This window comes from Pseudochaenichthys georgianus, chromosome 21 (genome assembly GCF_902827115.2).
Source record: "Pseudochaenichthys georgianus chromosome 21, fPseGeo1.2, whole genome shotgun sequence".
Taxonomy (NCBI): domain Eukaryota; kingdom Metazoa; phylum Chordata; class Actinopteri; order Perciformes; family Channichthyidae; genus Pseudochaenichthys; species Pseudochaenichthys georgianus.
The window spans coordinates 26,679,718-26,703,258 of NC_047523.1; the positions used below are offsets into that span (position 1 = coordinate 26,679,718).

The window sequence follows — 23,541 nt, forward strand, 5'->3', positions numbered from 1 at the left end:
TTCAGAGGAAACTTTTATTGTGTGCATCAACACCCTTTTTTTTTTCTTTCTCCAGAATGGTATCCTGCACTACTGTGGCTTCCAGGTTCTGGCTCCTCAGATCTTCTGGGCCCCGTCTCACGTTCCCTCTGAGGCACGTGGTACCATGCTGGAGCAACCCTGTCTCCTAAAAATTACGTTCCCACAGAACTAAACTGCATTCTCAATTACGTTTAGCTAGAAACGTATTTACTCCCACGTTACGTTAGTTATGAACGTATCTCAAATACGTTTATTTTCTACATATCTTCTAGAAACATGTTTTCTCCCAGGTTACGTTCCTTATGAACGTATCTGAAATATGTTTATTTTCTACATATCTTTGCCATTTATTGTCTTGCTTATAATAATGATAATAGTCATTTATAAATATCATTTTAGAGCACACCTTTGAAATCGACAATCGGGCTAAATTAAATCAGTAGGCGAGGCTGTAATTTCGCCAGCTGTTACTCTCATGTGCGAGGCAGAACATAATAGTTTTAACATGCCAAAAAGCTGCTGTCGTTCATTGCACCTCAAACATTAAAACAAATCCAGAGTTACGTGTTTCTGTACTTCCTCTAAGAAGAAAGGACAGTAACAGAAGAGCTCTGTGGCTTCAGGCTTGATCGCCGTTCAAATGACAGCGTTGGTTTCCCCAAAAGTGGGCGGGGCTGTAAAGTGAAGTAGATTTTACTGTCATCTATTATTCAAAACCATTCTCTTTATTCTAACGTATTACATGCCAGTGTTTTATCTTTTTATTTGTTTTTATTTTAAATCGTATAATGTCGGACTTTTTTTGTCTTTGAGGAAAAGAAATGGGGTTTAGAGATTCAAAATACTGAAATCTGTATTTTTTAAAATCTCTTCCTTCTAATTTGTTATTCTTTTCTAAATAACACACTGTTATTTACTCAACAATAGCACACAATTATCCTTGTTTTTATTTATTCGTTTAATTCTATAATCTTGGGCATTTCAGCATGCTTTTTAGCCGTAAATAAAGTCACCAGAAACAGACGGGACATTTCGAGATTTAGGATGGCCCAAGACACTACACTACCCATAATCCCCAGCTATCGTTTGAGACTACAGTCCCGTTGACAAACCCCGTGATGTTGCGCCAAGGTTACGCCGAGCGTCAAGCTCTTTGAAATGGAACGAAACCACGGCAGACTATTCAAAACTGGACTCGAACGCCCCACCAGAACTACACATGCTGGCTATTGTGTTTCGCAACATGTTCTCTATGGCACGTCTCTACTGGGAATTGTAGTTTTAAAAGACGTTTTTCCCAAATGTAGAAGTTGACAGTATTAAACTGTGTACAGCCCTGGAGGTTTAGGCGATAGGAAACACATTGGTGTGTACACATTTAAAACATGTAATTACTAAATGGGTGAAAATCGCTTGTATCCATAATGGGCAGCATTAATATATACCCACATGACAGCTCATTGTTACTTTGTTATTCTACTCCACTACAATTCAGAGGTTACCCTGGTATTTTTACTCCACTACATTTAGTTTAGTTACTTTGCAGATTCTGATTAATGATGTGGAATATAAACAACCCTTAAAGCAGACTTTAGTTACACCTGAATACAATTCAGGGAAGGTGATTGTCAAGTGGCAACAATCAGGAGAGATATTTGATAGTTGGTGCTTGAGAAGACTAAACATTTATCTGCAGATCTTTATAAAGTATATTCATTACTCGTTATTCTCTACTAATAGTTAATTAAAAACTGTATAATGGCTATTTTGCATATCCCTTTCAAGATTTCAAGGTTTTCTAAGGTGTATTGATCTTATACACAACTTGGGTCGCAGGTTCCTCAACAGACATCTATCAATATGTGTGTACTGTATACCTCCACCATTAAACTGTCATATTCTGCACATTTCTTATTCTATCTACATACATAAGAGTATAATTAATGTGTATAATATCATTTAAAATAAGTGTTTCAACATAGTTAACATTGCAGGAAAGCAATATTTTAGACGTTAAGTACTTTGTCAGGCTTAATATTCATCTGTAGATAGATACCCCCAGAGCTGTTTTCTTGTTTAAAAGAAGACCTTAACCTAAAGTATTTTTTAATGTGTTAATAAAGGTTAATTCGTTTTTCTGTTTTGCACATCCTCCTATTAATATCTTTGTACATCCAGCACTAAACTGTTTTATTGTAGAGATCACTTAGTATCTTCTTGACTTTTTATATTCTATATTTCTATCATTGACCTTCTACTTTCCCCCTATGAAAGTATGTACTCTTAATATTGTTTTGATCAAATAAGATTATTCAATAACATGCTTTAACCACTAGGCGGTGCACACAAGGTACACACAGCATACTAATAATAACTTTGTATTATTAGTGTAGACACTTATGTATAACATCTGAAGATGTGTAGTTTTATTCATGTTTTTACATAATTTTACAGGATATTGCTTTACTATTTCTCTTGTTTTACTTCTACACATTAATATCTGATTTGTAAAACATCACAGAAAGGCATAGGCTATCCGTCATTTAATAGTAAGCTATTGAAATTGTGATTCCATAGATGTGTCTCCCATCACCCAAATCCCCTGACTATTCTCTCAACTCAGTATTTACATTCTTATATTCAAAGAAAATCAGTAATATCTTTAAAAACTAAAAGTCCTGTTCTATCAGCTGTGCGTAAATATAACCTATATACCAATTGGATCAAATATAAAAGTCAGCCGAATTACTATTGATACTGCAAGGAGACGTATTTTGTGAAAAGAAATTGAAGATGTTGTTTAATTGTTGATATATCTATGATCCACGTCAAGTATTCAGTTTTGGCAGCAGTTCTCCTGTTTGTCTCTCTCTATAAATAAAGAATTACGGCAGATGTGTAATATTTAATGCAGCCGAACCGTGTATTACAATGCCGTTATGTGATGACTTCCAAAGAGAAAAGCAAGCACACTCTGAATTAGGTATTATTTTATTTTTCGTTGTCGGATATCATATCTCCATATCATATCAACACCATATCCCAGCGTGCATTGCGGCTAAAACATCCAATCAAAAAGCTTCAAGCTGAGGATCTTGGGTAATCAGTTTAGTGGGTTTGTGGTGTGTATCGCTCAAAATGTCCCGTCTGTTTCCGGTGACTTTATTTACGGCTAAAAAGCCCAAGATTATAGAATTAAATGAATAAATAAAAACAAGGATAATTGTGTGTTATTGTTGAGTAAATAACAGTGTGTTATTTAGAAAAGAATAATAAATTAGAAGGAAAAGATTTTAAAAAATACAGATTTCAGTATTTTGAGGCTCTGAGCCCCATTTCTTTTCCTCACTGACGGAAAAAAAGTCAGACATTATACGATTTAAAATAAAAACAAATAAATAAAAGATAAAACACTGGCATGTAATTTACGTTAGAATAAATAGAATGGTTTTGAATAATAGAGAGTAAATCTACTTCACTTTACAGCCCCGCCCACTTTTGGGGAAACCAGCGCTGTCATTTGAACGGCGATCAAGCCTGAAGTCACAGAGCTCTTCTGATACTGTCCTTTCTTCTTAGAGGAAGTACAGAAACACGTAACTCTGGATTTGTTTTAATGTTTGAGGTGCAATAAACGACACAGCAGCTTTTTGGCATGTTAAAACTATTATGTTCTGCCTCGCTCATGAGAGTAACAGCTGGCGAAATTACAGCCTCGCCTACTGATTTTAATTTAACCATATATCGAGCCCGATTGTCGATTTCAAAGGTGTGCTCTAAAATGATATTTCTAAATAACTAATTATCATTATTATAAGCAAGACAATAAATGGCAAAGATATGTAGAAAATAAACGTATTTAAGTTACATTCATAACTAACGTAACGTGGAAGAAAATATGCTTCTTGAAGATATGTAGAAAATAAACGTATTTGAGATACGTTCATAACTAACGTAACGTGGGAGAAAATACGTTTCTAGCTAAACGTAATTGAGAATGCAGTTTAGTTCTGTGGGAACGTAATTTTTAGGAGACAGGGTTGGCTGGAGAGCTGGCGCACACGCATGCAAGGCCTCCTGGGAGAAAACTCACTTGCTTTCACTCCCTTGGACTGCTTCGATGGGGAGAAGGGTTACCAGCTGAAGCCTGAGGTGCATGAGAAACATGCCTCCAAGGAGTTTGGACTGACCGTGGGGATCCACCTGGGCAAGGCCCTGCCACCCAACAACCAGATGAAAGCTGGAGTCTGAAGAGTGAATGACTGTTGGTGTTTTTATGATGATAAATAAAAGCTGGTTAATATGTTCTGAATTTCTGTTGAATACTTGGAAACTGTATTGTAGTTCAAATGGCTGGGGTTTGCATATACAATAAATGGAGCCAATAAATCAAGAAAAGGACTTCTTGTACTTCTCAGCATTGTACATTTATTTATATAACACTTGTTTGACTCATTCAGCTTTAACCCTCTATGGGATGATGTTGCCTCCAGGCAACATACCAATTTTTTGCCTTTTACATTCACACTACATCTCAAATTATGATGCAATACTTTAAAAAAGAGGCAGGACCATAAGGAACCCATAGTGTTTGAATTTGTCCCATGACTCTCTGGTGGCCAATTTGAAGACCCTGTTTGCCGCCTTTCCCACAAGGATCAGCTCAGCCATTTCTCTCCAAGAAATGTGTCTAAAAACATAATTTCCTGCGCATTTCTTGTCTGGAAAAAAATGTATTCACAATAATAGGTGAGTAAACGTTCTTTTCTAATATTATACTTCATTTGCTAATTAGGTAATGGAAACTTGTTAAAATGCAAATGTTGCCTTGAGGCAACACCGTACCATTATGGATTCACCATGATATTGGGGTATTGTGTGTTTAGGTATAAACTGTTCAAAAGCATACCATTCATCATAGATCTCTACAATTTAACCAAGATACATTCGATGTTAATGCCAACCCAACGATCTGTGCAAAGATGGGATAAGAAAAAGAAAGAAACATTGCAGGTTACCGGCCCAAGTGTCGTGCATGCATACAATAAAAGTATGGGAGGAGTGGATCTTCTAGACTCGCTGATTGCTCTCTACAGAACAAAGATCAGGTCAAGGAAGTGGCATCACAAGATCGTGTTGCACATGATGGATTTCACTCTAGTGAATGTGTGGCTCTTGTACTGCAAGGACTGTGGCATCCCCAAGAAAGAAATGTACAGCCTGCTGAAATTCAAAGCTGAAGTTGCAAGTTGTCTTTGCAACGAGAGGAAAGTCTTGAAAAAGAGGGGGAGACCATCATAATGTTGACAGAGACCTGGCTGAGAAGAAGCACAGAGGTTCTTCCTCATCAGTGCCATCAACACATGTGCATCAAGACCACACTGACCATTGGCCTGTGTGGGTGGAGAAAAGGGGCCGGTGCAAATACCCTGGCTGTAAGGGTGAAAGTGCAGTGATCAGAGTGTGTCACGTACCTGTGCTTCACTGCTGACAATAACTGCTTCATGAACTTCCACAAGCAGTGAGTCTATTTTGTCAAATGGCTCAATAAAGTTTGATGAAAGATGCCCAGGCTCTTCGCGTATTTATTCCTAAAGGTTGTTTCACAATGGTACAATGTACCTGCAGGCAACATTCAGACATGTAATCTTGTTAAAATATAAGAAATAAAGATTTTCACATTTGAATTGGCATGCAATTTAACCTGTTGAGGCTATTTAGTATTTTCCATGTCTTTTTAAATACATTTTGTTCAAATTTGAAACAATAACTCTTTTTCATAACTTACCATTATGGTACAGTGTTGCCTCAAGGCAACGTACCCCCAAATAATTATTTATTTAAAATTTCTTTAGATTATGTTTATTTGGTCTATTATATGACAAAAAAACACTCCAAACATTTTTTTCCCAAATGGCATCATAGTGCGTACCATAGAGGGTTAATGGCAATGCACACAAGATGTCGCTATGGCAACCCGTAGTATACAATTTTCTTTAGGCTTACCAATGTTAAGTATAATTGTGACACGATGTCCATCAAATTCCTGTAGGGAAAGATTTCACTGATTGCTAAATTTAGAGCCAAGTTGACTATTCACTGAAGTTTCTCAAGTTAACTTCTGTGGTCAGGAGACTTGACTAAATTAATCTGTAACCCTTCATTTCAAACACTTCATTTCTGTTAACCCTGTCATTTTGATCTAATCCTCACATCACCAAACTATTATGCTTTGATCTTAGGTGCCTATCACTTTCCAAATATGCATCTTCTTAAAATGCCTTTTGTAGCTCCGCATATTGGTGTCCCATCTCTAGAGTAGTATCCTCGTTCTGATCCTTCAGATCTGCATGGCCTCTGTATTAAACGCGTAAACGGAGACAAAGAATAATCTACGCAGTTCTCTTTCTGGGTTGGCTAAACCGGGGAAAAAACAAACATTCAAATAAATGAGAAAATGTTTTTGCAAGAGTACTATTGTAAGTGTATCCTGTGTTAAAAACAGGTTAAATCTGCAGCTGTTAAAAATGTACACGTACTTGGCTTTTAGTGGTAGAAAAGTTGCTCTCCCTATTTGAAATGCTGCCCAAATTCAGTGAATACCAGCCTACATGTAGATTAGATACTAGATTGATGAGTCCTGTTAGATGCGAGCTGATTGGTCAGTGACATTGATTGCGGATTGACAGCACCTGTGAGGAATGAGCCAGAAGGCAGTGTGTTAAGTGGTGTGGAGTATAAAAGCAGCTTCTTCAGTTTGCTCTAGCATGAGCCACTCTTTCCATCAACACACAGTCTAATTGTAAAATCCAGCATTTACAATTTCCTGCCTCAAAATGGGTATGGTTTTCACTTTGTGTTCTTGTATTTGCTGAGGGCTTGAGTGTATAGATCATGTTCAAATTAAGATTGAATCTCATATGTATGTTTCTGTTCTGATGTGTTCTCATTTGAATCTTGTTTTAGCATCAAAGAAAGTGTTGATTGTGTATGCACACCAGAGCTCTGGCTCGTTCAACTCAGCAGCCAAAGACGCAGCGGTGGAAGTTTTAACTGCTAAGGGCTGCACAGTAGAAGTATCTGACCTGTATGCCATGAAGTTTAAGGCCACTGCTACAGCTGAGGACATCACTGGTAAATACCTCACTGAAAATAAATAGTTTAGCTTTGGTCTTCAGACTTGCAGCAAACATTTACTTTCCCTGCAGGAAAAGTTAAGAATGCAGATCACTTCTGTTACGGAGAGGAGACCAAACTGGCATGGGAGGCAGGAAAGCTTACTGCTGATATCACTGAAGAACAACGCAAACTCACTGAGGCTGACCTCGTCATTTTTCAGGTAGAGCCAGAATGAAAATGTGTTCTTTTAAGCCATGCCTCTGTTATGAACTAACCTTAAGCCCTACTTCTCAGTTCCCCATGTACTGGTTCACTGTTCCTGCCATCATGAAGGGCTGGATGGACCGGGTGCTCACACTGGGCTTTGCCTTCACCCACGAGAAGCGCTACAGCCAGGGAATCTTCAAGGTAACGAAGCAAATCAAGAGGTTTGCCTTATTGTTAAGCTATCTCTTTATATTACTTCTAGTATATCTTGTCTTTTTCCACAGGACAAGAAGGCCATGCTCTCCTTCACCACTGGGTCTCAGGAGTCCATGTTCAGTAAATGGCATTAATGGAGACATGAATGTCACTCTTTGGCCACTGCAGGTATTTTATTTGACTAATGATTATCAAAAGCTGTTCCAGAGGAAACTTATTTATTGTGTGCATCAACACCCTTTTTTTTTTCCTCCAGAATGGTATTGCACTACTGTGGCTTCCAGGTTCTGGCTCCTCAGATCTTCTGGGCCCCGTCTCACGTTCCTCTGAGGCACGCGGTACCATGCTGGAGAGCTGGTGCACACGCATGCAAGGCCTCCTGGGAGAAAACCCACTTGCTTTCACTCCCTTGGACTGCTTCGATGGGGAGAGGGAGAAGGGTTACCAGCTGAAGCCTGAGGTGCATGAGAAACATGCCTCCAAGGAGTTTGGACTGACCGTGGGGATCCACCTGGGCAAGGCCCTGCCACCCAACAACCAGATGAAAGCTGGAGTCTGAAGAGTGAATGACTGTTGTTTTTATGATGATAAATAAAAGCTGGTTAATATGTTCTGAATTTCTGTTGAATACTTGGAAACTGTATTGTAGTTCAAATGGCTGGGGTTTGCATATACAATAAATCAAGAAAAGGACTTCTTGTACTTCTCAGCATTGTACATTTATTTATATAACACTTGTTTGACTCATTCAGCTTTAACCCTCTATGGGATGATGTTGCCTCCAGGCAACATACCATTTTTTGCCTTTTACATTCACACAATACATCTCAAATTATGATGCAATACTTTAAAAAAGAGGCAGGACCATAAGGAACCCATAGTGTTTGAATTTGTCCCATGACTCTCTGGTGGCCAATTTGAAGACCCTGTTTGCCGCCTTTCCCACAAGGATCAGCTCAGCCATTTCTCTCCAAGAAATGTGTCTAAAAACATAATTTCCTGCGCATTTCTTGTCTGGAAAAAAATGTATAATAGGTGAGTAAACTTCTTTTCTAATATATATACTTCATTTGCTAATTAGGTAATGGAAACTTGTTAAAATGCAAATGTTGCCTTGAGGCAACACCGTACCATTATGGATTCACCATGATATTGGGGTATTGTGTGTTTAGGTATAAACTGTTCAAAAGCATACCATTCATCATAGATCTCTACAATTTAACCAAGATACATTCGATGTTAATGCCAACCCAACGATCTGTGCAAAGATGGGATAAGAAAAAGAAAGAAACATTGCAGGTTACCGGCCCAAGTGTCGTGCATGCATACAATAAAAGTATGGGAGGAGTGGATCTTCTAGACTCGCTGATTGCTCTCTACAGAACAAAGATCAGGTCAAGGAAGTGGCATCACAAGATCGTGTTGCACATGATGGATTTCACTCTAGTGAATGTGTGGCTCTTGTACGCAGGACTGCAAGGACTGTGGCATCCCCAAGAAAGAAATGTACAGCCTGCTGAAATTCAAAGCTGAAGTTGCAAGTTGTCTTTGCAACGAGAGGAAAGTCTTGAAAAAGAGGGGGAGACCATCTCATAATGTTGACAGAGACCTGGCTGAGAAGAAGCACAGAGGTTCTTCCTCATCAGTGCCATCAACACATGTGCATCAAGACCACACTGACCATTGGCCTGTGTGGGTGGAGAAAAGGGGCCGGTGCAAATACCCTGGCTGTAAGGGTGAAAGTGCAGTGATCAGAGTGTGTCACGTACCTGTGCTTCACTGCTGACAATAACTGCTTCATGAACTTCCACAAGCAGTGAGTCTATTTTGTCAAATGGCTCAATAAAGTTTGATGAAAGATGCCCAGGCTCTTCGCGTATTTATTCCTAAAGGTTGTTTCACAATGGTACAATGTACCTGCAGGCAACATTCAGACATGTAATCTTGTTAAAATATAAAAATAAAGATTTTCACATTTGAATTGGCATGCAATTTAACCTGTTGAGGCTATTTAGTATTTTCCATGTGTTTTTAAATACATTTTGTTCAAATTTGAAACAATAACCATTATGGTACAGTGTTGCCTCAAGGCAACGTACCCCCAAATAATTATTTATTTAAAATTCTTTAGATTATGTTTATTTGGTCTATTATATGACAAAAAAACACTCCAAACATTTTTTTCCCAAATGGCATCATAGTGCGTACCATAGAGGTTAATGGCAATGCACACAAGATGTCGCTATGGCAACCCGTAGTATACAATTTTCTTTAGGCTTACCAATGTTAAGTATAATTGTGACACGATGTCCATCAAATTCCTGTAGGGAAAGATTTCACTGATTGCTAAATTTAAGCCAAGTTGACTATTCACTGAAGTTTCTCAAGTTAACTTCTGTGGTCAGGAGACTTGACTAAATTAATCTGTAACCCTTCATTTCAAACACTTCATTTCTGTTAACCCTGTCATTTTGATCTAATCCTCACATCACCAAACTATTATGCTTTGATCTTAGGTGCCTATCACTTTCCAAATATGCATCTTCTTAAAATGCCTTTTGTAGCTCCGCATATTGGTGTCCCATCTCTAGAGTAGTATCCTCGTTCTGATCCTTCAGATCTGCATGGCCTCTGTATTAAACGCGTAAACGGAGACAAAGAATAATCTACGCAGTTTCTCTTTCTGGGTTGGCTAAACCGGGGAAAAAACAAACATTCAAATAAATGAGAAAATGTTTTTGCAAGAGTACTATTGTAAGTGTATCCTGTGTTAAAAACAGGTTAAATCTAGCTGTTAAAAATGTACACATACTTGGCTTTTAGTGTAGAAAAGTTGCTCTCCCTATTTGAAATGCTGCCCAAATTCAGTGAATACATGTAGATTAGATACTAGATTGATGAGTCCTGTTAGATGCGAGCTGATTGGTCAGTGACATTGATTGCGGATTGACAGCACCTGTGAGGAATGAGCCAGAAGGCAGTGTGTTGAGTGGTGTGGAGTATAAAAGCAGCTTCGTCAGTTTGCTCTAGCATGAGCCACTCTTTCCATCAACACACAGTCTAATTGTAAAATCCAGCATTTACAATTTCCTGCCTCAAAATGGGTATGGTTTTCACTTTGTGTTCTTGTATTTGCTGAGGGCTTGAGTGTATAGTAGTGATGGCGAGATGAAGCCTTATGAAGCTTTGAAGCTTTCCAGCCAATTGGTTCGCAAAAGGGTTCATCTCATGAGGCTTCATCATGGGCTTCATCTGAACACAAACCCCCTGTTGGTCAAAGTGTGTAAAACAGGCAGATTGGACTTCTCAACAGTGTGCTCTATCTCATACCGAGTTCCCATTGAGTAAAGCCTGAGAATAACTCTAAACAACGAACATAAAATCATATCTTCATGTTAACAATATTGTTTTTATTCCAGTTGAATGATTGTGATTGAAAAGCCTAAGGAGGCTGGTAAACATTGCAAAGAGGGATTTGTATTCCTTAATAATATTCATAAACTTAACCATGTTGTAACCTGAGAAAGGCTAAACCATATCAAAGAATACATTTATTAACTACATTATCTCATTTAGCTGTAGCTTTTATAAACAACAAAAAAGACGTATTGACGAGTCGTTGAACCAGGGACCCTGCGGTCATGAGTCAACTGCTTTTCAGCTGAGCCACAGCACGTACACTAAACTTTTCTGAAAACACTCAAATATATTTAGTCCTGTATTTATTTTAGGGCTGTCAAGTTAACGCGTTAACGCAAAAATATTTTTTTTCCTCGGCCGCCACGTAGTTTCAGAGCGCATCGAGTTTAAAATACCATCTGCTGACAGCCCCGCTCCTGCCGCCCGCTTGTGGCAGACCACACTTCCACGCTCACCGGCAGGCACCGACTGGCCATCGGGAGGACCGGGAGGGTGTGTGTGTATGTGTGGCCCGAGCGAGCGAGAGAGAGACCTTACGTGCATTGTTGTTGTTGTTGTTGTTAGCATCTGGTGCTAGCTAGCTGCGCTAACGGATATAAGGAGCTGTTTAAATGAAAACAGAGGAGCGACATTTCGCCACAACTGCGCTGAGCACTTGACTTTATGCAGGAAGCCAGACAGCAGGACATTGTAGGAGAAGTCAGCACACTCATGATTGCAGCAACATGATTGCAGCAACATGATTGCAGCAACCTGATCTCACCAGAATGCGTGACTCCACCACGACTCCTTAACACCACAATGCGTGGTGGACTCACGAACTTTGTTACATTTGCGTGTCGGCACCACGCAAACAAGCCCAATGTAAAGTGAATGAGGCTCCTTTGTCGTGGTGCACACAACGCAATTTCTACAATACAAACGTCCTTCAGGGAAGCCGTTTATATCTATAAAACGTTGGTTATTAAAATAATACTTTATATAGCTATGTTGAGTAACATCGCGGGAGGCCTTCTTTTTATTTATTTGTATTCATAATAAATTTTATTTTTCGTCAGAATGTATTATTTTGCATTAGTTACGATTTTTTGTTCTAAAAAACAGTGCATTGTGTGTAATACAACTGGGATTTTTATTAAATTAGTTTAGTTTTAAGGAAGGCCAGAGCTTCAGCTGTGTCCAATAGATTGTTTCCCTTTAGTTAACGTTTTTTAAAAGAAACATTATATTCCTATTTGATCATGTCCCCTTTATTATATTACGGAGAGCAATGTGAGCATCCATTCCCATTGGATAACGGAGAATTTTACCCCCGGAAGTAAGTATTATCCTTACTGTCGATTGATGTCACAGTGATATCTGCACGACTCATCAACTAAAAAACACCAGATTATCCTGTTGATTACACAACATTGATTGGTTTAAGTTGTGTGCAATACTTTTGTAATTTTCCCCTTCGATTCGGAGAAACAAAGATTTGTTCAGTTTAGGATGGCCGAAGACACTACACTACCCAGAATCCTCAGCTATTGTTCCGCGTTGCCTCAAGCTCTGTGATTGGTTGATCTCCAACTGCATTCCATATGAAAAAAAAACGTTTCGTAAAAGATAGATCATACTTTATTCAGCAGTGCTTGCTTTACTCTTTGAAAGTCATCACATGAATGCATTGTAATAGCACACATCTGTCCGTAGTTCTTTCTTTATCTACAGAGATCTGGCCTCAAAATAGACCGCAAACTATTCTTTTACCATCCATCCATCCATCCATCTTCTCCCGCTTATCCGGTGGTCCGGTCGCGGGGGCAGCAGTTCCAGCAGAGAGCCCCAAACTTTCTTTTCCCTGGCGACATCAACCAGCTCTGACTGGGGGATCCCAAGGCGCTCCCAGGCCAGCGAAGAGATATAATCCCTCCACCTGGTCCTAGGTCACCCCTTGGTCTCTTCCCAGCTGGACGTGCCTGGAACACCTCCCTAGGGAGGCGCCCAGGTGGCATCCTAACTAGGTGCCCGAACCCCCTCAACTGGCTTCTTTCGACGCGAAGGAGGAGCGGCTCAACTCCGAGTCCCTCCCTGATGACCGAACTTCTCACCTTATCTCTAAGGGAGACACCAGCCTACCCGGCGGGGAGGAGGAAGGAAACCCATCTCGGCCCGCTTGTATCCGCGATCTCGTTCTTTCGGTCATGACCCATCCTTCATGACCATAGGTGAGGGTAGGAAACGAAATGGCCCGGTAGACAGAGAGCTTTGCCTTCCGGCTCAGCTCCCTTTTCGTCACAACGGTGCGGTAAAGCGACTGCAATACCGCTCCCGGCTGCTCCGATTCTCCGGCCCCATCTCACGCTCCATTGATCCCTCACTCCGAGAACAGACCCCGAGATACTTGAACTCCTTCACTTGGGGTAAGGACTCATTCCCTACTTGGAGTGGACAGTCCATCGGTTCCTGCTTGAGAACCATGGCCTCAGATTTGGAGGTGCTGATCCTCATCCAGCCGCTTCACACTCGGTTGCGAAACGATCCAGTGAGTGCTGAAGGTCGCAGGACCGATGAAGCCATCAGAACCACATCATCTGCAAAAAGCAGTGGTGCAATCCTTAGTCCACCGAACTGCAGACCCCCCCCCCCACGACTACGCCTCGAAATCCGATCCATGTATATTACAAACAGGATTGGTGACAAAGCGCAGCCCTGGCGGAGGCCAACCCTCACCGGAAATGGGTCCGACTTACTGCCGAGGACCCGGACACAGCTCTCGCTTTGGGAGTACAGAGATTGATGGCCCTGAGTAGAGACCCCCTCACCCCATACTCCCGCAGCCACCTCCCACAGTAACTCCCTGGGAAACCCGGTCATTACGCCTTCTCCAAGTCTACAAAACACATGTAGACCGGATAAGCGTACTCCCAGGCCCCCTCCAGGATCCTTGCGAGAGTAAAAGTCTGATCCGTCGTTCCACGACCAGGACGGAATCCGCATTGTCCTCCTCAATCTGAGGTTCGACAATCGGCCTGACCCTCCTTTCGAGTACCTTGGAGTAAACTTTCCCGGGGAGGCTGAGTAGTGTGATGCCTCTGTAATTGGCACACACCCTCTGATCCCCCTTTTGAAAAGGGGGACCACCACCCCGGTCTGCCACTCCTTCGGTACCGTTTTCCGACTTCCACGCAACGTTGATGAGACGTGTCAACCATGACAGTCCCTCACACACCCAGAGCCTTCAGCATTTCCGGGCGGATCTCATCCACCCCCGGGGCTTTGCCACTGTGGAGTTGTTTGACGACCTCAGTGACCTCCCCCCGGGAGATTGGCGTTGATCCCCCGTCATACTCCAGCTCTGCTCTAACATAGAGGGCGGAGTTGTCGGGTTCAGGAGTTCCTCAAAGTGTTTCCTTCCAACGTCCCAACACTCCATCAGTTGAGGTCAACAACGTCCCATCCTTACTGTACACAGCTTGGATGGTTCCCTGCTTCCCCCTCCTGAGGTGTCGGACAGTTTTCCAGAACAACCTTTGGTGCCGCCCGAAAGTCCTTCTCCATGTCTTCTCCGAAACTTCTCCCACACCCCGCTGCTTTGCCTCGGCCACGGATGAGGCTGCTGCCTTCGGGCCTTTCGGTACCTTGCAACTGCTTCGGGAGTCCCCCCGGGATAACAAATCCTGAAGGCCTCCTTCTTCAGTCGGACGGCTTCCCTGACCACCGGTGTCCACCAGGAGGTTCGAGGGTTACCGCCCCTTGAGGCACCTAGACCTTGAGACCACAGCTCCCCACCGCGGCTTCGGCAATAGAGGCTTGAACACCGACCACTCTGGTTCAATGTCCCCAACCTCCACAGGAATGCCCGAAAAGCTCCGCCGGAGGTGTGAGTTGAAGGCCTCCTGACTTGGGCCTCCTCCAGACGTTCCCAGTTCACCCGAACTACACGTTTGGGCTTACCAGGTCTATCCAGAGGCTTCCCCCGCCACTCGACCAACTCACCACCAGATGGTGATCAGTTGACAACTCCGCCCCTCTCTTTACCCGAGTGTCCAAAACAGACGGCCTCAGGTCCGAATGATACGATTAACGAAATCGATCATGGACCTTCTGCCTAGGTGCTCTGGTACCACGTACACTTATGAGCATCCTTATGTTCGAACATGGTGTTGTTATGGCCACTCCATGACTAGCACAGAAGTCCAGTAACAAACCACCACTCCCGGTTCAGATCAGGGGGGCCGTTCCTCCCAATCACGCCCCTCCAAGTGTCTCCATCATGCCCACATGTGCGTTGAAGTCTCCCAGCAAGACTAAGGAGTCCCCTTCAGGAGCCCCATACAGGACTCTTTCCAGGGTCTCCAAGAAGGCCGAATACTCTGAACTGCTGTTGGGTGCATAAGCACACACAACAGTCAGAGTTTTCCCCCCCATAACCCGCAGGCGTAGGGAGGCGACCCTCTCGTCCACTGGGGTAAACTCCAACAACGAAGCACCTAACCGGGGACTTGTGAGTATCCCCACACCCGCCCGGCGCCTCACACCTTGAGCAACTCCGGAGAAGAATAGAGTCCAACCCCTATCCAGAAGTAAGGTTCCAGAGCCGACGCTGTGCGTAGAGGTGAGCCCAACCAGATCCAACTGGTACCGCTCCACCTCCCGCACAAGCTCCGGCTCCTTTTCTTTTACCGTTCTGTTTTAATTTCACAATAAGGTTAGTAGTAATAATTTGTTTGATATTATTGTTTTTATTAACTACTCATGTTAAGACTATCTTTTCTGTGTTGCTGTGGGGTTTTTCCATCGCTTTTGTGTTACAAATATCAAAACAATAACTAAATATATCCGTCGTAAACTAAACCAGAAACAGCAGTATATTTTATTTTGTTAACACTGTAAACTTGACAGCTTTTAACCCAAACCACCTACTGGTTAAAGCACGTTATTACACGTTTAGAGTAATATTGAAATCTTGAAAGGGATGTCCAAAATAGCAATTATATACAGTTTTTAACTAATTAATTTGTAGAGAATAACGAGTAATGTATATACTTTATAGGGATCTGCAGATAAATATTTAGTCTTCTCAAGCACCAACAATCATTACATTACATTACATTGCATTTAGCTGACGCTTTTATCCAAAGCGACTTACAATAAGTGCGTTCGACCAACAAAATACAACCTTGAAGAAAACAGAATCATAAAGTACATCAGGCTTCATAGAGCAAAAACATTTCAAGTGCTACTCAACTGGCTTTAGATAAGCCAGTCCTCCAATCAAATATCTCTCCTGATTGTTGGCACTTGACAATCACCTTCCCTGAATTTTACTCAGGTGTAACTAAAGTCTGCTTTAAGGGTTGTTTATATTTCACATCATTAATCAGAATCTGTAAAGTAACTAAAATAAATGTCGTGGAGTAAAAATACCACGTTAACCTTAAAGAAAGCCCTCATACTGACGCTGTGTACAAGAAGGGGATGAACAGACTCTATTTTCTGAGGAAGCTGAGATCCTTCCACGTGTGCAGCAAGATGCTGGAGATCTTCTAGTCTGTTGTGGCCAGTGCACTCTTCTTTGCTGCGGTCTGCTGGGGGGGGGGGGGGGGGGGCAGCATCAGAGCCGGTGACACCAGCAGGATCAATAAAGTGATCCGGAAAGCTGGGTCTGTCATCGGCATCAAGCTGGACCCCTTTGAAGCTGTGGTGGAGAGGAGGACACTGAACAGGCTGTGCATGATGGATAACCCACCCATCCTCTCCACCTGCAGCTGGACAGTCAACGGAGCTCCTTCTCCAACAGACTGCTGCAGCTCCGCTGTCACAAGGACCGATACAGGAACACATTCCTGCCCACTGCAATAACTCTGTACAATAAATCACCTCTGGCTGGAAGAGAACTATCTGCTCCATAGTTTCTCTAATACAACATCGCTGTACATTGTAAACATATATAATCTGTTCAATATTTGATATTCCATATTCCATTGTCATATATTTTTGAATATGTATATTTGCATATATAATATCTACATGTATATTTTTTATTTCAACACGTAGCCTATATTTTCTATTTTCTTTTTTTTCTATTCTTGTTTATTTGTGGTTTTGTTTTATTGTAAAATGCCTTGTCTTTTATGCTGCTGCAACAACAACAATGTCCCAAATTGGGATCAATAAAGTACCATTTTATCTTACATCCGGACTAAAACCACCAGACTCAGGGACAGTTTCATCCCACAGGCCATAAAACTATTAAACACCTGAACCTTGAAATAACATCCATAGCATTAATCTGGCTGCTACTTAGAAATGATTTGTTTAATATATCATATTCCAATCCCTTGTATAGACTCTTATTGCACTATTTCACTTTTTACTATTTTACTAATTTTCTTTTTGTATTGACTTGCACTATTTTCTCTGTGTATCTGTTTTATTGTGTTGCACAGTTGGAGGAGCCTGTGACCTAAGGGGGGGGGGGGGGGGGGGGGAGGAGACGTTCGATTCCTGTTTTGAATAGAGAGGCGAAGTCCCTCCCTTTCCGGGACCCCGGAAGCGTAAAATTATACATTGAAGTCAATGGAGAGAAAAAGGTTATCTTTTGATCCCGTTTGAATTGTGCCACGAATGACACATATGATGTTTGTCAATTTAAAAGAATATTTTGCAAGTCAAAACAATTAAAATGTGTCGTAAAACTGTGAAGTTACACATTTTTTTGTGTGAAACCGCTGAGTGAACTACAGGTCTCTTGGTCTCGCACAATACGCGTCACCATCACAAAGATGGCCGTCACGTTAGCAAATGTCACCTGTTTCTTTCAGAATGAGAATAAAAGTATAAAACGAGGTGACTACAAGACTGGACACGTTGAGAGCTGTACATACACGAAAGGGGAGTTATTCGGTTCTGTAAGAGCAGCGGGACCGGCTTTACAAGGTGTTGGTGAGTAATATGAGTGCAATGTGTAACGTTAATGTCAGCTAGCTAACATTAGCTAACATGGTACACTAACGTGTTTTGTTTCAGTAACTAGTGTTCTCCTTTAGAACTTCGTGGTCTGTGTGTGCTGTGGATAACATTAGTGTTCACAAGAACAAGGTACACTCCCGTGTTTTGTTTTAGTTGCTCTTCAGATTGAAGCGGCCAGTTTTATATCGACTATACTGTATGTGTGATTTCCTTTTACATCTCGTTGTGTCATTTGAGTTTATTTGCTGTGTGTAGATTCAAGGGTTTTGATTATCTTGTCAATTTGTTTGGTTATCCAGGCACAGCTGTGTGTGACTCCCTCGGGTACACTGGTATGTGTTTTCCTAATGTAGAGAGCATTGATTAATTAATAAACTACACACTGAGTCTAGATCCTGACCAAATCCTTTTTTATTGTTGATCAAATGTTTTTCAAAAATGTATTCATACACATTTAGAAAAATAGAATGTACAATCACAACCAGTACAACACACATTACAAAAAATACAGAAAAAACAAACAACAACAACAATCAGACAAGAGGACAAAACTATGGAAAAATAACCCCTCCCACCCCAGATCCGGACCATCCTTGTATTATTGCTCATTCAATCTATTATAGCATGCTAACAAACATGGTACTTTCTTTATTTGTACAGATCTGCATGGGAGACGATGGCGCGATGCAGAGCGCTGTCTGTGATTGTGCACGGGGGATGTACAAATGCAGCCACGCTGCAGCATTGGCAATATGTGCCATGTGGCAGATCAGCTCCACAGATGTTGAGTGCCAGTGGAGGAAGCCGGGCACTTCCAAAGTAGTCCAGCCGGTGTCTCAACTCTACCAACAGTGAGAGGAGACATACAACCCACTGGCCAGAGACATCGCCACTCAGGATGTAGACTGGTTCAGGTCTGCACTGAGGGGCGCACAGTGTGGCATGGCATGGCTTTTGTCACCTGAGCCAGAGCCGCGGCCTCAACATCAGGCCATTGTCACCGTGCCGGAGCTGGTGAAGGGGGTCGGGGGCTTGAGGCAATTCTTGCCTCAATGCGACTGAGCAGAGACCAGCAAGCTGCCATCCAGACAGCCACCGGAGGACAGCGGACAAAGTGGCAGTTACACAGGCGGGGCAGGTTGACAGCCAGCAAGTTTGGTTCTGTGCTGCGGTCGGGACTTTCATCCACTCCATGCACGTCCCTCATGAAGAGGGTGCTCGGGGGGTACAACTTGGACGGAGTCATGGCTGTCAACTGGGGGGTTTTAAACGAGGCCGAAGGCTTTTGTGCAGGCCTCTCAGGAGACAGTGTTCGAGTCTGGTCTCTTTGTGAGTGAGTCTGTGTTTTGGGAGCATCCCCCGATGGACTTGTGCAGCCATCTGCCCTGCTGGAGGTGAAGTGTCCACCATCATTATATAGGATATATATATATATTTGTATACATATCTGTAAATTGTATAATTTTATTTGATTTAAAAGTATTTTTGATCTCTGTCTATAAACACAAACTGAGTAAGATTGACAATAAAGTTGACTTTGAAAAATATATATATTCTTTATGAAAATAGTTGACTGTTGGAGAAATGAATCCAAATAAAACGTTGGACTGAACTACAACGCCTTTAAATCTCTACGGACTGTTCTTCAGTGGGATGGCAAGTTGCTATCTTTAAACATTTAGTAGTTTTTTCTCAGAACAGATTTGATTTTCTGAAGTTAATTTAACTTTGGCGACCATGTAAGGTCATTATTAAAAAGGTACAATCAATTTGTTTAGGGTTGAATAAAATAATGATAAACATTTCATTTGGATAATTTACTGACAGAATAAGAAACTCAATGATGCTCTACTCACCTGTTCCTTTTTATAAAGTGAAACAGTTGAAACGATAGATTTTAGTAAACTTAAAAACAACCTTCTCCAAAAGCTATCAAGGAATATACCGAATACTTGTTTTAGAACTTTATTACATATTTTTATATAAATAGTTTGAGTGATCCATAATTGACAGAAGCTTGTGTTTACACTGACCTGTTACTCATATATTAATGTCTTTGTAACTTCTTTAAACCACTACCTCACTCATTTCTTTCATTCATCACGGTTCAGTAAACTAAGTGATACATGAACCGGTTTAATCATTATAATAACGTAGGATTGCAACTCTTTGAAACTGTAGGTGGCTCTTAAAAGAGCCGTTGTGTTTGGGTGTGCTGGTCTCAGGTCAGTCTAAGCCCTCTCTCGCGGATGCAGCGGGCCAGCTGGATGTCCTTGGGCATGATGTTGACCCTCTTTGCTTGGTTCATCTTACTGGGGGGCAGCTACATGGATGTCGGTGCAGTCCACAGTCAGTGCGCAGTTGAAGGCAGAATGGATTTATTATTGACTCCGAATGAAGCACAACTTCATGTCATACAATACATTGACTTTATTTGTAATTGTGTGAAAACATATGAGCATTGATTAGCAAGCAGGACCCTCAGGAACAGAGCACGGTGATGGATGGAGCTGGGAAGAGAGAAGAATAAAGAAAACATATCAACTTCATTTTCGGATATTAAAAATTCAATTTCAAAACAAGTTGCCGCTCCTACAGTTTCCTCGTGTGTAAAGATGATTTCACTTGACCTATGCACAATATCACACTCAATACATGTGTGTCTCTGGGGGGTGCATTGTGCCTTTGATGTATATAAATAATATACCATAACCAAATACTATTACGTACAGTGGAAATCAGGTTGCCAGAGCAGGTCAGTCCAGTGTGCATGTTCCTCAGGGTCTCAGCAGTTACAGGTGAGGGAAAGGAAATAAAAGAGAAAAAGGTCAGTAACAACACTTTAAAGTAACAACACTTTGAATAATTATCTCTTTTAATAATGTTCTCTCAGTAATCACTCAACTACTGTCTTTCCAACAACCAGATTGACTCACTATCATCACAATGAAACACGTCCAGAAGAATGGACCACAGATGGAAATTAGCTATTAGCTATAATCTGGCATATTGCATCTCTTCTCTTTGCTGAGATTAATGTTTTTGTATGCATGGTCCTTCTATAAATAAATACATGTCATGCAAAGCTGCCTGCCTGCCTTCCTTCCTTCGACTCTCCCTGAACTGCCTGGTCTTTTAATGTTCAATGTTAACCATTTGAGCAGATAGCATTAAGTAGAAAAGATCGCAGATGCTAATCTGCCGTTAGCCTACCTCCCGCCCCCTTAGCACCTGGCGATAGGCTCCTCTTCAAATGTTTCACAAAATACTTAACATCATGACTACTCTTACTGTTTAACATTTGGGTTCACTTCATGTTAAGGCTAATACAAATGACAAGGCTAAGTAATGTGATGCTAACTAACGTGCTCGCTACTAGCTATGTAGCTAGCTTGACTGTGTTCCATGCACAACATGTGTATTACCTGAGATCTCTGATCCAGCGACTCCTGGTCCTTTCATCAGACGGGAAGCGATAGAACGAGCTATGATCTATAAGTATGATCACTTATGTGATTACAACCTGGTACAAAGCACACAGGCATCTTGTAAAAGTGAACTTATTTTTAGCAATCTCTTATTTATTGGAGGGAATAATCAGTTATGAGATCTTCTTCTTCGCTTTAATTACGAGTCGCAACCACTTGGAGCATTATCGCCTGTGACATCACTTACGCGAGCCAGAATGGGATTTGGGATTTGTAGTCTTTGTAGTCGCGTATTTTTCATAGTCTTATATTTCAACAGTTTTACGACAAAATGTGACTTTTTTGACATGGAACTTATTGTTTAAGATTGACAAACATCATATGTGTAGTTCGTGGCACAATTCAAACGGGATCAAAAGATACGTTTTCTCTCTCCATTGAATTCAATGTTAATTTTTCGCTTCCGGGGTCCCATGGGCCGGAAGTAGATGGGCGTGACTTCGCCTCTCTATAGTGTGGCGTCGATGGGTTTCATTCCATTTCAAAATGCTCTTTGTCGCTCAGCGTACACTTCGCGCACTGCCACTCCAACATCCAATCACAGAGGTTGAGGACAAATCACGGGGTTTGTCAAGCAAAGCACATGGTGGAGTCCCAAACAATAGCTGAGGATTCTGGGTAGTGTAGTGTCTTCGGCCATCCTAAACTGAACACATATTTGTTTCTCCGAATCGAAGGGGAAAAATACAAAAGCATTGTACACAACTTAAACCAATCAATGTTGTGTAATCAACAAGGATAATCTGGTGTTTTTGAGTCGATGAGTAGTGCAGATAGCACTGTAAAATTAATCGACAGTAAGGGGAATACTTACTTCCGGGTGTAAAATCCTCCGTTATCCAATGGGAATGGATGCTCACATTGCTCTCCGTAATACAATAAAGGGGACATGATCAAATAGGAATATAATGTTCTTTTAAAAAACGTTAACTAAAGGGAACAATCTATTGGACACAGCTGAAGCTCTGGCCTTTCTTAAAAACTAACTAATTTAATAAAAATCCCAGTTGTATTACACACAATGCACTGTTTTTTGAGAACAAAAAATCGTAAATAATGCACCATAATACATTCTGACGAAAAAATAAAAATGATTATGAATACAAATAAAATAAATGAAGCGTCCCGCGAGTTACTACAAGCTATAAAGTATATTTTAAAAACGTTTTATAGAATAAAAGCTCCCGGAAGGACGTTGTAGAAATGCGTGTGTGCACCACGACAAAGGAGCCTCATTCACTTTACATTGGGCTTGTTTGCGTGGTGCCGACACGCAAATGTAACAAAGTTCGTGAGTCCACCACGCATTGTGGTGTTAAGGAGTCGTGGTGGAGTCACGCATTCTGGTGAGATCAGGTTGTCCTGCCATCATGAACGGCTGGATGGACCGGGTGCTCACACTGGGCTTTGCCTTCACCCACGAGAAGCGCTACAGCCAGGGAATCTTCAAGGTAACGAAGCAAATCAAGAGGTTTGCCTCATTGTTAAGCTATCTTTTATATTACTTACAGTATATCTTGTCTTTTTCCACAGGACAAGAAGGCCATGCTCTCTTTCACCACTGGGTCTCAGGAGTCCATGTTCAGTGCAAATGGAATTAATGGAGACATGAATGTCACTCTTTGGCCACTGCAGGTATTTTATTTCGATTAATGATTATCAAAAAGCTGTTCTAGAGGAAACTTATTTATTGTGTGCATCAACACCCTTTTTTTTTTTCTTTCTCCAGAATGGTATCCTGCACTACTGTGGCTTCCAGGTTCTGGCTCCTCAGATCTTCTGGGCCCCGTCTCACGTTCCCTCTGAGGCACGCGGTACCATGCTGGAGAGCTGGCGCACACGCATGCAAGGCCTCCTGGGAGAAAACCCACTTGCTTTCACTCCCTTGGACTGCTTCGATGGGGAGAAGGGTTACCAGCTGAAGCCTGAGGTCCATGAGAAACATGCCTCCAAGGAGTTTGGACTGACCGTGGGGATCCACCTGGGCAAGGCCCTGCCACCCAACAACCAGATGAAAGCTGGAGTCTGAAGAGTGACTGACTGTTTGTTTTTATGATGATAAATAAAAGCTGGTTAATATGTTCTGAATTTCTGTTGAATACTTGGAAACTGT

The 23,541-nt window shown here is 41.6% G+C and overlaps 2 protein-coding genes and 1 long non-coding RNA gene across 3 annotated transcripts in view; 2 read left to right on the forward strand and 1 right to left on the reverse strand.

The window, feature by feature from the left end:
- LOC117467089 (ribosyldihydronicotinamide dehydrogenase [quinone]-like) overlaps positions 1–4,326 on the forward strand; it is a 5,847-nt gene extending 1,521 nt beyond the window's left edge. The window contains exons 6-8 of the mRNA XM_071207036.1: positions 56–121; positions 2,074–2,087; positions 4,053–4,326. Coding sequence (XP_071063137.1) covers positions 56–121; positions 2,074–2,087; positions 4,053–4,272 — 300 coding nt within the window. The 3' untranslated portion in view covers positions 4,273–4,326. The remainder of the gene's footprint in view (positions 1–55; positions 122–2,073; positions 2,088–4,052) is intronic.
- A 2,468-nt stretch (positions 4,327–6,794) lies between these two features.
- On the forward strand, positions 6,795–23,516 carry LOC117467088 (ribosyldihydronicotinamide dehydrogenase [quinone]-like). The gene is made up of 6 exons (XM_071207089.1): positions 6,795–6,861; positions 6,988–7,155; positions 7,230–7,360; positions 7,435–7,548; positions 22,962–23,063; positions 23,158–23,516. The coding sequence occupies exons 1-6, from the start codon at positions 6,858–6,860 to the stop codon at positions 23,455–23,457; spliced, it is 819 nt and encodes a 272-aa protein (XP_071063190.1). The 5' UTR covers positions 6,795–6,857; the 3' UTR covers positions 23,458–23,516.
- Positions 20,356–21,143, reverse strand: LOC139435978 (uncharacterized). Its single transcript, XR_011645184.1, has 2 exons — positions 20,671–21,143; positions 20,356–20,450 (listed from the first exon to the last, which is right to left on the reverse strand). It is a non-coding gene; the product is annotated as an uncharacterized lncRNA (long non-coding RNA).
- Positions 23,517–23,541: the final 25 nt, after the last annotated feature.